Raw genomic sequence first — 13,185 nt, 5'->3', positions numbered from 1 at the left:
CGAAGTAAAATAAAGCAAATCAATACAATGGCACATGTTTGCCAGTAATATTTTCCTAGGGATGTCATTCTATAAATATGGGTATATTTCCAGGTATAAATTTACAAACAGTCCTCATTCACCTTTCTTCCCAGATAACCAACCCCTTCAGGAGACGGAAGAAAGTGAGAGAATGATTTCATCATACCATCCGTAATAAGAAAAAAAAATGATACTTTCTTTCTCTGTTCTGTCAATTGAAACACACACATGTATCAGCAGACGAAGAAGATTTCTACCCACTTTTTAAAACAAATAAGGTAATACACCAGAAATGGTGATAGGAGGGTAAAAAACGAGTTTGTTTATCCCATTCGTTGGCCCCTCACAATATCAATCATAATGTAGTCTCTGCCCCTCCCCCCAACCAACATAGAGAGAGAGGGGGGGATGGGGATTTACTTCTAGGGTGAGTCATATACACTGCATGATGTAAGCCCCATGCTATTGGGATCCAACGGTTTCCCACTGTTGTCCGAGGAAAGAAAAAGAAGATATATATATACATAAAAAGTTATCTTCTTTTCTCACATTCCCCCCTGGGCATCCATAATCAAATGTCTGTGCTATATGTTGTTATTCATTTCCGCAAAGCTGTGTCTTAAAAAATTAACCTACTGTTTGGGTGTGTATCTTACACGTCTCATCTTGACAGGTATTCATGTTGTGTTGCTACATCAATCCAATGTTGGGATGGTACCATAAACCCAGTCTCGGAAATCTCCTATAACAGCTGAGGGTTTGACGTGTTGACCCCATGCCACCCCATTACCAGTTGAAGATCTCCACACCTCTAGGTAGGATTGTGGGAGGGAGACAGGCCAAGGCCCTTCCAGGGCTGTCGAGCCATGGGTTAAGTTCCTAGATGCCATTCACTCGGGCCCTTGAATTTTCAACAAAAAACATTTGTTTTCCTTGCAGTATGCTCACTACAAGGTGGCAAGGGTGGATCAAAATTAAAAATTTCCCAAAATATCAACCTTTTGTGGTACCAAGAATCATAATGCTACAAACAATTTATAGGAATAAGTGACAACACTGTTCTTTTTTTTTAAGTAGCCAATTGCATACTACATTCTAAATTTATTTAATGAAGATCTATGAAACTATTTTTTGCTGGGACTATGTGCAATTTTAGGGACAGCAGTGCCACATCCTAGATTTGTACAATTCACCTTAATTTATGGTGGGAGTAAGAATGACTCACTGAAGGACCAAGTATTGTACAAATTTCCCATTTCTTGTTTTGGTAACAGTTCCAAATGTTTAATGATTTTATGCAAATTTTATAGGACTAGTTGTGGGAGTAAGTTCAAAGCTTGGAGAAACTAATTAGGAGAGTTAAAAACTTCACTAAATATTATTTACCAGAGTATTTATGAATTGGAAAGTGGCATACTTGGTTTCTGGTCGACTGGGACAGGAGTTTTCATGGCTTTTCATATGAGGCAATAAAAGCATTGTGGATATTATTTTAATGCTAAGAGCCCCAAACCTGACCTGCCTAACCTGACAACTTAAGCATTTAAGGACTACATGGTAGATAAAAATCGTTCTCCACAAAACAAGCAGTAAAAACTACTAAGACTTGGACGTATGTGTTAACAGGCATAATTAGAAACCAAACCCTGTAAAAAATGCCTGTGCACCATGATAAATTCAAAATTAAACAATCGGAACTTAAGCCTTTGTTTCTCTTCTAAGTGCACTTCTTTGGAGAGGAATGTCTCAATAAGAACTGAGGTGGTAATAGGTCTGCAATTTTTTTGGCATGTGCATGCCTTATATCTCAAAGCCAATTCTTTGTTAAAATTACAATTCTTGACAAATATACAATAATCATATTGCCCTGCAATTCAAATACATCATAGATTCATACGTGAACAAACAAAAGGGTTACATTTTAAGATTTGGCATAAACAGGATATGTACTATGTAGAAAACTCTGGGACTCGGGATGAAGTCTGCATTTTGTCAGTGAAATTTCTGCAAGAAACAAAGTTTTCTTGAGAAATAACAAGATTATTAGTCACATGACATTGGGATAAATATGTCCTATGAGCTAGGAACACTTTACACCATGAGCATGCACTCCAGTACAGGAAGGCCAGCAGTGGTGGCACACAACTAACTGTTACAAAATTACTTGCTAAACTTTTGGTTTTTCATTATTTCTTCCATGTTGCCTCAACAGAATCAACCTGCAAGCCTCCAACGTTCGTCCTTTTCTGACATGAGGACATCCGCACCCTCTCGTGGCATGTGGACAAAACATCTGTGACACATCACTCTGGCCAGCCCGTAGGCAGCAATGCCATCAAGGACCCAAAAATTCAACAGGTGACCTTGAAGGATCCAATGGGAGGGTACGCTAGGTGGAGGGAATTTTGTTTTCCAATTTGTAAGGGCTGAAAGAAAGCCAGAGCACCATCGGTTCAGTCTGTTGATGTCCTCAGTGTTGCAAACTGCACGATTAAGTGTCCAAGTGTACTGTATACTGTCAGTGATGTAGTATATCTACCAAGCTACTTAAAATTTATATTCATAAATAAATAAAGTTTCAAAGCACAGGAGAAACACAAAAATATGATTGCTGACATATGGATGACACATTCTATGTGAAGATAAACGTTTCAGAGCGTTCAGTCTATTAAGGCAGCTAACATGTCCATGGACACATCTGCCAAATAGAGTTGGTAAAACTCACTGGCCACGATCAAACTTTTTTCAAGCGCTTTGCAAAGCGAAACGTTACTGCTTTTCGAGCGGGTGAAGTTCTATTGGTTTGCTTCAAAAACTTTATTGTTGGCATTGTTTACTATTTACTACGGAAAGAACTACGTGGTGCCAAATTGGATTTGTGAATATTGCAATGCGTGAAAATCTTGAAACTTGTTTTCAATCATCCGCGATAGTCTGTTGCATTACGTTTGACAACAGACCAACTGAAATTCGAGAAAATGAACAACTGCACCAGGACATTCAGAGACGTTAAGGAAACAGTATCAGGTAAAGTACTCATTTTTCAGTAGAAGCAGTGAATTCTTGGTTTTCCTAATTTTTCGGGATCTGCTTCCCAACAGAAAATGTCACTGCACACCACGGCTTTACACCCATTTGGAGATAAGGCCCCAGCGGTGTTTCAAAGGTCAGTATATCATATTTCATCTACATAAACAATGTGGGGAGAATTATACACTCGTATTTATAAAAGAATATGTTCCATTTAGATTAGTGTGATATTGGTACTTTGATCTGCCTTAGCAAAGGTCTGTTCCACAATTTCCCTCTAAAGCACCCAGTGGTACCATTGACCCTCTGTAACCACGCAAGAAAGTGAAATATTTCTTATGCCCTACGAAGATTATGTTGTTTATGAATGTTTTCAGTCTTTTTAGCTCGTGGAAATGTGTTATTGTGAATTAAAGTTCGCCTGTTACCTTAGCATGAAGCAGAGCAACCCGAAGGCTTCTTGCAAGTGAATATAGCACCCACACGATTTTCCACAACAGCAGTAGACAGGACGTTGCCTGCAGTTTCAAAAATATATTATAGAATAAACTAAATCAAACACGGACGACTGAAAACTTATGAAACCAAAATATATGTGAAATGATCATTAGGAGTGTTAGATTTATAGTTGATCAAAATTTTACGTTGTTAGGTTAGGAGGGTTAGGTTTGGTGCTGATAGCAATTTTAGACATCTTTGTCAAGTTACAGGTACTAAGTTCGATGGTACTCTCTTTTGCATGGGTAATTCTGCTATTTCAGTGTGTATACAACCAGTCATAAATGGCATATTTTAACTTACATGGGCCATACTTGGGGATCAAATATCTCTGTTATTTGTGTTTTCCACACGTGAGAACCAATCTTATGTTATGTAAAATATCTAAATCTGTCAATTTAAAAAAAATTACTTAATTCTCCAGGGGATACCCCCCCCCCCCACCTCCCAGGTGATATTTCAAATTCTGCAAAATTACATCATCTCAAGAATTCAAGCAAGTTTGCTTGGTGCAATTTTACAATACCGGACACTTCCCCGATTTCGTTCATATTTCACATACTCAATAATTTAGGGCTCCTAATCACGAATCTGCAGTTAAAATTTGGCACTCACGCGTGGAACTTGTCTGTGATCGCAACCGACAATGCACAATTGCTCATTATTCATCGCAAGATTTTGTGTTTCGAATACTTAAAGAACGAAATATACATTCCTGATATTACTACGACCCCAAAATTTAACTGTTTGCCTAACCAACCTTGCTGTGCATGGTTCGTGGGGCTATCCGTGCATGGTTCGAGGGGTTTAAGGCTAATTGCGACCAGGCACCGTAAAAAAATGTCACTTTCGTAGCACTTGAGTGACAAATTTTAACCACAGATTCGTGATCAAGTGTCCTAAATTACTGAGTATGTGAAATATGAACGAATGCACCCGTATTATGAATATTTACCAACCAAAACTGACTAAAAAAATGGACATTACTTCCTTCCTTCAAAAGACACCATCTTCCTCACATGAACAACTGACTGTCTCACTTATTGCACAACAATTTATCAACCTTCTTGTGTACTGAATGGAACATAACGAATAACAGGTCTCACTTATCGCCCAACACTTTAGCAACCTTCTGAACGCAACATAACAAATTGCGAACGTCACTTGTTCATATGAGAAAACATGGCTTCTTCGTTGTTTATGTATCAACAATCACCGTGGTAATTCACAATGTTATTTTACAACTTCTACACGTTAATTCACAATTTCTACACATGACCACCAAATCTTAAATGCAGTTACGTCATCAGGACTTCATAATTAGTGAGTATTCAAATTATTAACGAAATTATGCCTTTTTTTGTATTGTAAAATCACAACCTTCTACACGTTATTTTGCAAGTTCCACACCTGAGCGCCAAATTTTAACTTCAGATTCTTGATTAAAAGATCTAAATTAGAGAGTATGCAAAATATGAAAGAAATTGGGAAATTGTCCGCTATTGTAAAATCATACCGTTTGCTTTTGCTGTTGACATTTGTAATAGTTTCTTGCAGTATAAGCCTATCGCATATATCTTCATGAGTAAAAGTAAACCACACAAGCTTTCAATTGAATGATTTACAGATTAAATTTTTAAGAAAACGAAACACCAAAGTGGATTTTCAAATGGAAATAATATTTTTGAAAATGCCTTTGCTGATACAGTCCAAAGGTTCAGTGGTACCTTATAATCACAGAACTGTAAAATACGAGGTATGCTAGCATAACAGCAAAGAGTGGGAACATTAATGCACAATATCTCACAGGCATGCATCTCATTGAAATATTGGTACTTTAGTATTATACAGACTACCTCCAATTAGTATGCTTCACGTACCTAACCTAATTTTCATAACTAATTAGTTAGGTTATGTTCCTATGGCATACTAATATGAGGTAGTTCAGACAATACTAAAGTACCGAAATATCGGAGCGATTTTACAATACCGGGAATTTCTCCATTTTGTTTGAAATTCGGCATACTCACTAAATTAGGGCTCCTAATCATGAATCTGAAGTTAAAATTTGGCGCTCATGTGTCAAACTTGCAAAATAAGAGGGTCAGTCATCGCAACCGACAATGCACAATTGCTCATTATTTATCGCAAGATTTTCAGTTTCGAATACTTAAAGAACGAAATATATATATTCCTGATATTACTACGACCCTAAAATTTAACTATGTTTCCTAACCTAACCACGTGCCAATGGTTCGTGGGGCTACCGCCAATGGTGCGTGGGGCTAGCCATAATTCAGGAATTTCTATACGTGAGTGCCAAATTTTTAGTGCAGATTCGTGATTAGGAGACCCAAATTAGTAAGTATCCGAAATTTCAAACAAATTGGAGAAATTCCCTGTATTGTTAAATTATACCAAACTTTGGTTTGGCATGTCTCAGTCAAACAAGTGATTCCTTTGCTTATAGGTTAGAAATAAATTCAGAAGAGTAGATAGCAAAATCTAAGATTCTTTAAGTCAAAGATACACTGTAAAACATATCCCCCTTCTAATAATGTTCCTGAAGTTAGCGATAAGCGATAAAAAGGAGCAGTGTTGCAACCCACAGAGAGGGATTTTCCGTTGTATCCTTCGGCACGAAGGGGGTCATATATTGGCATTGATTCGCTTGTAATACGCCTAAGCAGTGCAATGAATCACAAACAGAGATGCATGTAAATGTGTTGTAAACTTTTAATAAATTTTCTAAAAGTTTGAGTATCTTGCAATCATTTTCAATAACATTACAAGTTAATATCCTGTTTTATTACAAGTTCTGGCAGCTCTTTCCGATTATTTTCACCACTGTGTGTTAAGTGATTTATACACATACGGAAAGAGGTAAGGGTGAGATTGGAGTGAGATACTTGTAGCTGCCTTGGAATAGTAATTCCATTGCGTTTAGTTCGCAAAAATGATTTATACACGTAGCATATCGCATACATAAATATTGAATGTGAATTTCTTAAAACCGAATAACAGCAATATATTCAGAAATGTCGCAGCGGTATTACGTAGCTATATTATTTACTCGTTGGTGTAGAATAAATCGCGCATGAAACATACTGGGCTACGTATTTAATGTTATATTCACAAACTGCACTAATTATAAACACATACTAACTACATGTTTTTGATGTCGCTATAATTATCATTGTACTGAAGGCAATTTCAAGGCAAGTTCGACTGCTCCCAAGGTAACTAATTAAAAATATATATATATACACACTGCTGTTTACAGAGGACATGCAATTTACAATGCTAGCAGCTCACCTGTGCTTGTATGCGTCCATTTTCTGTCACTACCCAATGAGTGGAAGCAAACGATCCCCAGAACAGCTTAAATAACAATATTAACACCTTCCACGTTTTTAATTTCTCTGCCATGCTTTCTACACTCTTTCACCTGCCATTACAGAAAAACTACTTTGTCCCGTGCGGTAGTTGTCAAGATTCACTCACACACACAAACGACCACTTGCCGAGGTGCTTTCAGCACTGGAAGACTCGCATTCGCAGGCTCCAGTTGTGCAACTCCTGCCATCTACCAGAGAAAACTTCAACTATAGTGGAATGATTTGGTAAGTTTTTTGCCGCGGCATTCCCAAAAACCTACTTCCCGCGTAAAACAAGTCGTCTCAATCCTGGTCTGGAACGCCATAAAATGTATTAACCGAAAGTCCCTCGACAAAATCTAGTAGAACACTTCAAAGTCTTTGGAGCACATATTCTAAAACGAATATAGTGAAAGATAATATCATACCTAATAATGATCGTTCTGAATATCTCGGCAGCCAATAGGAAACCACCACGGGTTCTTCGGGAAATTTGTTTACGTTCTCATTCCTACACAAACAAAACAATCCAATTCTATGCGGCCGACTAATAATCATACACTTCGGAATTTTTAGTCTATGATGGATTTCTCAACTTTGTTTATTAGTTTTGTAAGTAAACGGTGCCCAGCATGGGCTTCAGGAAGGTTGATTGATTGATTGATTTAGTTTATTTTACTTCGCGTTTTGTGCCTCTTGGCTAATTTGCGAAGATGGGGATGAGTGATGAAATGATGAAATTGATGAATCGACATTCACAAACAACCAAGCCCGACCGGGATTCGAACCCGGGACCCTTGGCGTCGCAGCGCGATGTGCTAACCACTCGGCCACAGGGTCGGGCAGCTTCAGGAAGGGTGGGGGGGGGGCGATCCAGATCATCACTCCCCCCCTGAAATTATCCTTCATTTCTATTTATATAAGAAAAGCGAAAATGTTGTTATTTTTATTGTTGAAACGGAAGTGAAGTTCTTTAATTGGTTCTATTCGCGAACAGAATATGCAAAGTAAACATTTCTTTAGATCGAGTAGTATAAAATATAGGAATCGGTCTACCATTTAATCTAAGGAATAAGCGGTTGCAAAATTCCAGCTCTTTCTTTAACGAGGTGTGTAAAAGTTAACAACAACAAAATAGAATGACTATACATTTCAGCACATGAAATATAAAGAAATAATGGAAAACAGTTGTACTAGCTGTTCACCGGTCTAGTGGATCGAATAGCAAAATCTCACCAAGGATGCAGCAATAATAATAATAATAATAAATCGTTATTTTTTTAATTTTTAATAGTTTATAATAGTTACTATTGTATAATAATCATAACCATGATAATATTTGATGTTATTTCTACTATTCAATTTTTATCAATTGCCTACAAATACATCGACCAACGTCTGCAGTGCGCACACACACACACTTTCGGGCTTTATCTTCTTATAGTTTTTTGCTTGTAGGGATATATCCAGATTTTTTGGGAGGCGACAAGTCATGAAACGTTTGGCGAGGTTTGTTGGGAGTGTGTGGATAATAACCTATTAGTATAGACTACATGAGTCCATATTTGACACATGGTCAACGTGGCAATATTAGTATGGGCCACGGTCTAATCGCAATACCACTACTCACTCAACAGACAATTAGAATTTTGTCCATTTTACATCGCGAATTTTAGTATCTCACCAATCTGGAAATCTGTTCAAACTAAAGATATTTAAGTCTCCCCGACATAGAGACGGCAGGAGACTTATGTGAATGTGCTATTGGCTGTCGAAGATTTGGGTGGGTCACATCCTCAAAAGAAAATATATTTCGATATTCACACTGTTGTTATGTGATCCTAACAAGGATTTATTGTTCAATAATTGGAGATATTGTAATAAAAATAAATTATTCATATTGAAATGTTGTTATATATATATATATATATATATATGGGTGTGTTATATTTCAGGTTCAGATAATGGGCGTCGGGAGGTGCGGTCGAATTGTTCCGTTGATCCTCCTGTAAATTGTATTGTTCATATCTAGTTACAAAAAAAAAACTGACGAAGAGCACCCATGCCCGGGCCGAGATTCGAACCCGGGACCCCGGAAAAGTTTAACTTCTTGGAAACAGATCACATTCTTCGTTTTAATCCAAAGAATAAAAAGTTTCCATGCTATTTCCATGGCTATTTTCTCATCGCATTTCCGAAGAATGGATGAGAAGCCCAAGCATTCCACCACGTAAAATGACACTCTTAAGCGTGTTTATTACCACGCATAGCACCAACTCACGGTGCCTCAACATTAGCTTTATGGTACTGGGATCGAACCTTGGGATGCGTTACTTCCCAACCAGTAGCTTAGGCTTCCGTAGAGCAAGCGAAGGATGTACAACTAACATAATCTAAACAAACACTGAAATGAAAGGTGGCACACACAATTTGGTTTTAATACCTTTACGACTGAACCGACACGTTCATGATTAATGAAAAGGGATTACCTGTCTCGTCCAGTAGATGTCATCAAATAGGTGTTCCTTAGCCTAGTACACACAGAAAGTATTTTAACAGATTTTCGATAAGTTTACTCCGAATGACATCTCCCTGGTCCTTAAATCGTTAGAGTCCAATTACTGAGTGATCTCCTGAACTTTGACCAACAGACTCACACCCAACTTGGTCCTGATCAATCTTTTCTTCCCAGATCCAAACTCAACTCTCTTCTCTCGCTCTCCAAAACAACAACTGATCTTCTCTCCCAAAAACCACCAACCATCAACCTTTCTCTCCCGCTCCAAGCATTCGTTCATTCCCCTCAATTACTTCTCTTCCCTTTTGCTCTTGCCATTCAAAGCTTCCTATAATACACAATACCACCTACCTTAGTTGACACATTCTTAACTTTTCTGCTAGCTGTAGAGTCCAATTACTTTCGTAACATCTTCAGCAGACTGAGCAAGTCTGTCTAGCGAGCCTAGTGGGTGTGCAGAGCCGGAGCAAAGGGCTTAGCGATAGGTTCTGGGTTGAGATGACGTCAGCGGCTCGCATGGTTGATTGGCTACTTCGAGAGTTGTGACTCGCTCCGAAGCTTCAAATGCATAACAGCCAAAGATGTTGCGGAAATAATCTCCCTCTACCTGTAGAATGACTGAACTACTCAGGAATGCTAAGGATGATACGATAGTTTCCAAAATTCCAAATAATTATATTTTTATGCGAGTTAGAAAATGTATGTAAGATTTAGAAAAATGTAGACAGAGCAAAATATTTACAATTCAAGTTAAAGTTTTCAATAAGATCTACTATATCTCTAATAGTAATAATTGTTTATTTATACTTCATGTTCATGCTGAGCATATCATTGGCCAGATACAACACCACGTCCAATTTCTACAATTAATTCATTATTTACTGAAATGAGGTAATTGTGTCTAGCGTTATATTTGGGAACCTTGTAAGCAATTGCTCTCGTGAAATGGTCACTATTCATAATAATCATAATAATAAATATTGGTTTATAAATATATAAGCATTGTACAATAACAGTAATAACCATTATTATTAATTATATCTACTATTAATAACTCTTCAAGTTTTATCGATGGTTGAGCCCCCTAGAAATAATACCCCCCCCCCCCCGGTTCAGACGAGGGGCTAATAGAGCCTGGTCAGAGCCAGAGATCCTGGGTTCGAATCTTCTAAGGTTATTCATCACATTGTTCATTATCTATACAGCCCTTTATTCACTTTATTTTTAATATGAAATTCGTCCATTGCATTTCGACAGTTCGGACCAGGCCTGGTTTTGGGATTAAGGTGGGTGCTATTTTGATGCTGCAGCACTAGGCCCATTCCTGAAATAGGCCCAGATTAAAAACAGACTAGAATTTTCCGAAAGCTGAACAGTTTTCTTTTGCTATATTAAGCTGAAAATAAATCTTAGAATGAAATTTGGAGCCCCAATTTCGGACGCCTAAACACAGCGTTACTTATTATACTATTATTACTATTACTATTATTTTTTGCCCTGTGACGTAACTATAACGTCATTGTGTTTATTATACACCGAAGATTTCAAGTTAATGCTATCAATTTTACGTTAAACAGTTCACTTAGTAATTTAGCTGCGTTTTTTGCAATATCTTTGCGATTGTTGCCACTTGCAGCATCAGGCCCAATTTCGTCTTAATCCGGCCCTGGTCAGGCCCATACCTAAAGGGGGCCAATGGAGCCATGTCCCAAAATATGAAATATTTTAATGTGAACCTAAAAAAACCTTGGAAAATAAACATTTTGATTTTTTTTTTTTTAGATTTGGCAAGAATTTCGATTTTGTCCTTGCATAAATAAATGGGTTGTTCGTGGATATATATATATATATATATAGGCTCCAGAAGTCTGCAGTCTGCAATATTTGGTAATTTTTGTTTCATAACCATTGATGCAAGGCTACCAGACGTCCCGATTAAGTCGGGACAGTTCGTTCTTTTTAATCCCTCTCCCAACGTTTTCACATTTGGCTAATCGCGACTGTAAGGATGAGTGATATGATCTAATTGAATGGATGAAGGGGGGGGGGAACCACTAAAGAAGCCCGACTCCACCCACATACATTCAGAGGTCTGCGTTTATGTCCGGATACATTTTTAATAATAAACCAGGGCGCCATTATCTCTGAATTACGGCTCTCCCGTTTTGGGACTTTTTATTAGTTAATTGTTTCACATACAGTAAAACCTCGTTAATCCGGACTAATGGGGGATAAGTTGACCGGTTTAACGAAAGTCCGGATTAACTGAAATAACCTAAAAGAACAGTAGAAAGTGCATAAAAACTTCGTTTATAGCAACGAAACACGTTTATTATGATCTATTTAAAGAGCATAGGCCTAAATGCACTATACAGTACAGTAAAAGTCTGCGGGAAACAGAATTTCATCAGCGGTTGACTGCCTTATCTTTTGGAAGTTCTCTTGTTGACTTCTAGCCACATTTAAAACCTTGCATTCTGCTTTTTTTTCCTTTTACCTGTCCGGATTAAACAAAGTCCGGCTTATCGGGGTCCGGATCAACGGGGTTTTACTGTATTACATTTTCCATTACATTCTACATTATAGCTCTTATTTTGTATTCATGATTTTACACAGATTTTATTTTATACTAAAAGTATCCTGGTTGTTCTGGTTTTCAGAAGAAACTTATTATAAGTTTTTAACCTTCTTTTTTCTTTGCAGATAAATAAGAAATAACAAGTTATATCAGCGTTTCATTAAAAATGAAACAACTGACGAAGTTTTATAGTGCCTAAAATAACCAATTTTGTTTGTTAGGACCTATTTTAGGATTTTAGAGCCTATTTTAGAAGCCTAAAATTCCGAGGTCTACTGATAAGGGCGAATTAATGTTAGTAAGATGAGAACATTATAGTTTAGGTAGTGAATGAGGGGTCGAAAGAGAATTAAGGAAATTATTGACGATAGGAATGATACGATTAGCTTTCCTGGTACGAACTATAGACATGTGGTTGAAGTGAAATTAGATTCAAAAATAATTTCAGGAAAACGGGGTTTGTTAATTGGTTGCAGGGAACTGAAAGCGGCCTATCGGAATGGACATCGGTAGGTTACTTTGTGATTCCTGGGATGTGCCCACCTCCGTGGCGGAGTGTTTAACACAGCGCGCTACGACGCAAGCAGTCCCGTGTTCGAATCTGGCCATGGGTGTTCCTTGAAACTGTCTCATCATCATCATTGTCGCGATTAGCCAAAATTAGCAGAAATCGACGCTACACAACAAAAATCAAGAGAAAATGTGATTCCTGAGACGCCTTAGGAAGGGATTTTTTTTAGGAAAGGGGTTCTTCTTGGAATTCGTAATGAAATGAAATTAGAGACAGTGGAAAAAGAAGGAAAGAAGGAGGATACTTACAAAGAACACCATTCTTAGGTCGGGACTCCAACTAACAGTGGCGTAGCAAGGGGTGGGCAAAGTGAGCGATCGTCCGGGGCCTCGCGCCTGAAGGGGACTCGCGTTCCATGAAGTTCATACGAAAAATGTAAAAATTAGATTGACATAAAAAAGCTGGAAAAGGCTAATTTCTCTGGGCAAAAAATTAAAACATTCTGTTTTTATCTCGCTTTAAATTCTAGTTAAATGTTATATTTTGAATGAATACGTCAAATCAGGGACGTTACGTACAGGTTCTAAGACTAAAGGTCCCGAAAAAAAGACGTGAAAGATTTACATAAAAAGAATCACGATAATTTGCTTGG

At 37.6% G+C, this 13,185-nt stretch overlaps 1 protein-coding gene across 1 annotated transcript in view; it reads right to left on the bottom strand.

Moving 5' to 3' along the window:
• LOC145997249 (tetratricopeptide repeat protein 17) overlaps positions 1-7,133 on the bottom strand; it is a 164,778-nt gene extending 157,645 nt beyond the window's left edge. Inside the window, exon 1 of the mRNA XM_083134092.1 lies at positions 6,865-7,133. Coding sequence (XP_082990218.1) covers positions 6,865-6,978 — 114 coding nt within the window. The 5' untranslated portion in view covers positions 6,979-7,133. The remainder of the gene's footprint in view (positions 1-6,864) is intronic.
• Between the last annotated feature and the right edge of the window lie 6,052 nt (positions 7,134-13,185).

Source organism: Lepisma saccharinum, chromosome 13 (genome assembly GCF_977018435.1).
Source record: "Lepisma saccharinum chromosome 13, izLepSacc3.1, whole genome shotgun sequence".
Taxonomy (NCBI): domain Eukaryota; kingdom Metazoa; phylum Arthropoda; class Insecta; order Zygentoma; family Lepismatidae; genus Lepisma; species Lepisma saccharinum.
Note: the sequence above shows the minus strand (reverse complement) of the source record. Positions and strands in the feature narration are given on the sequence as shown.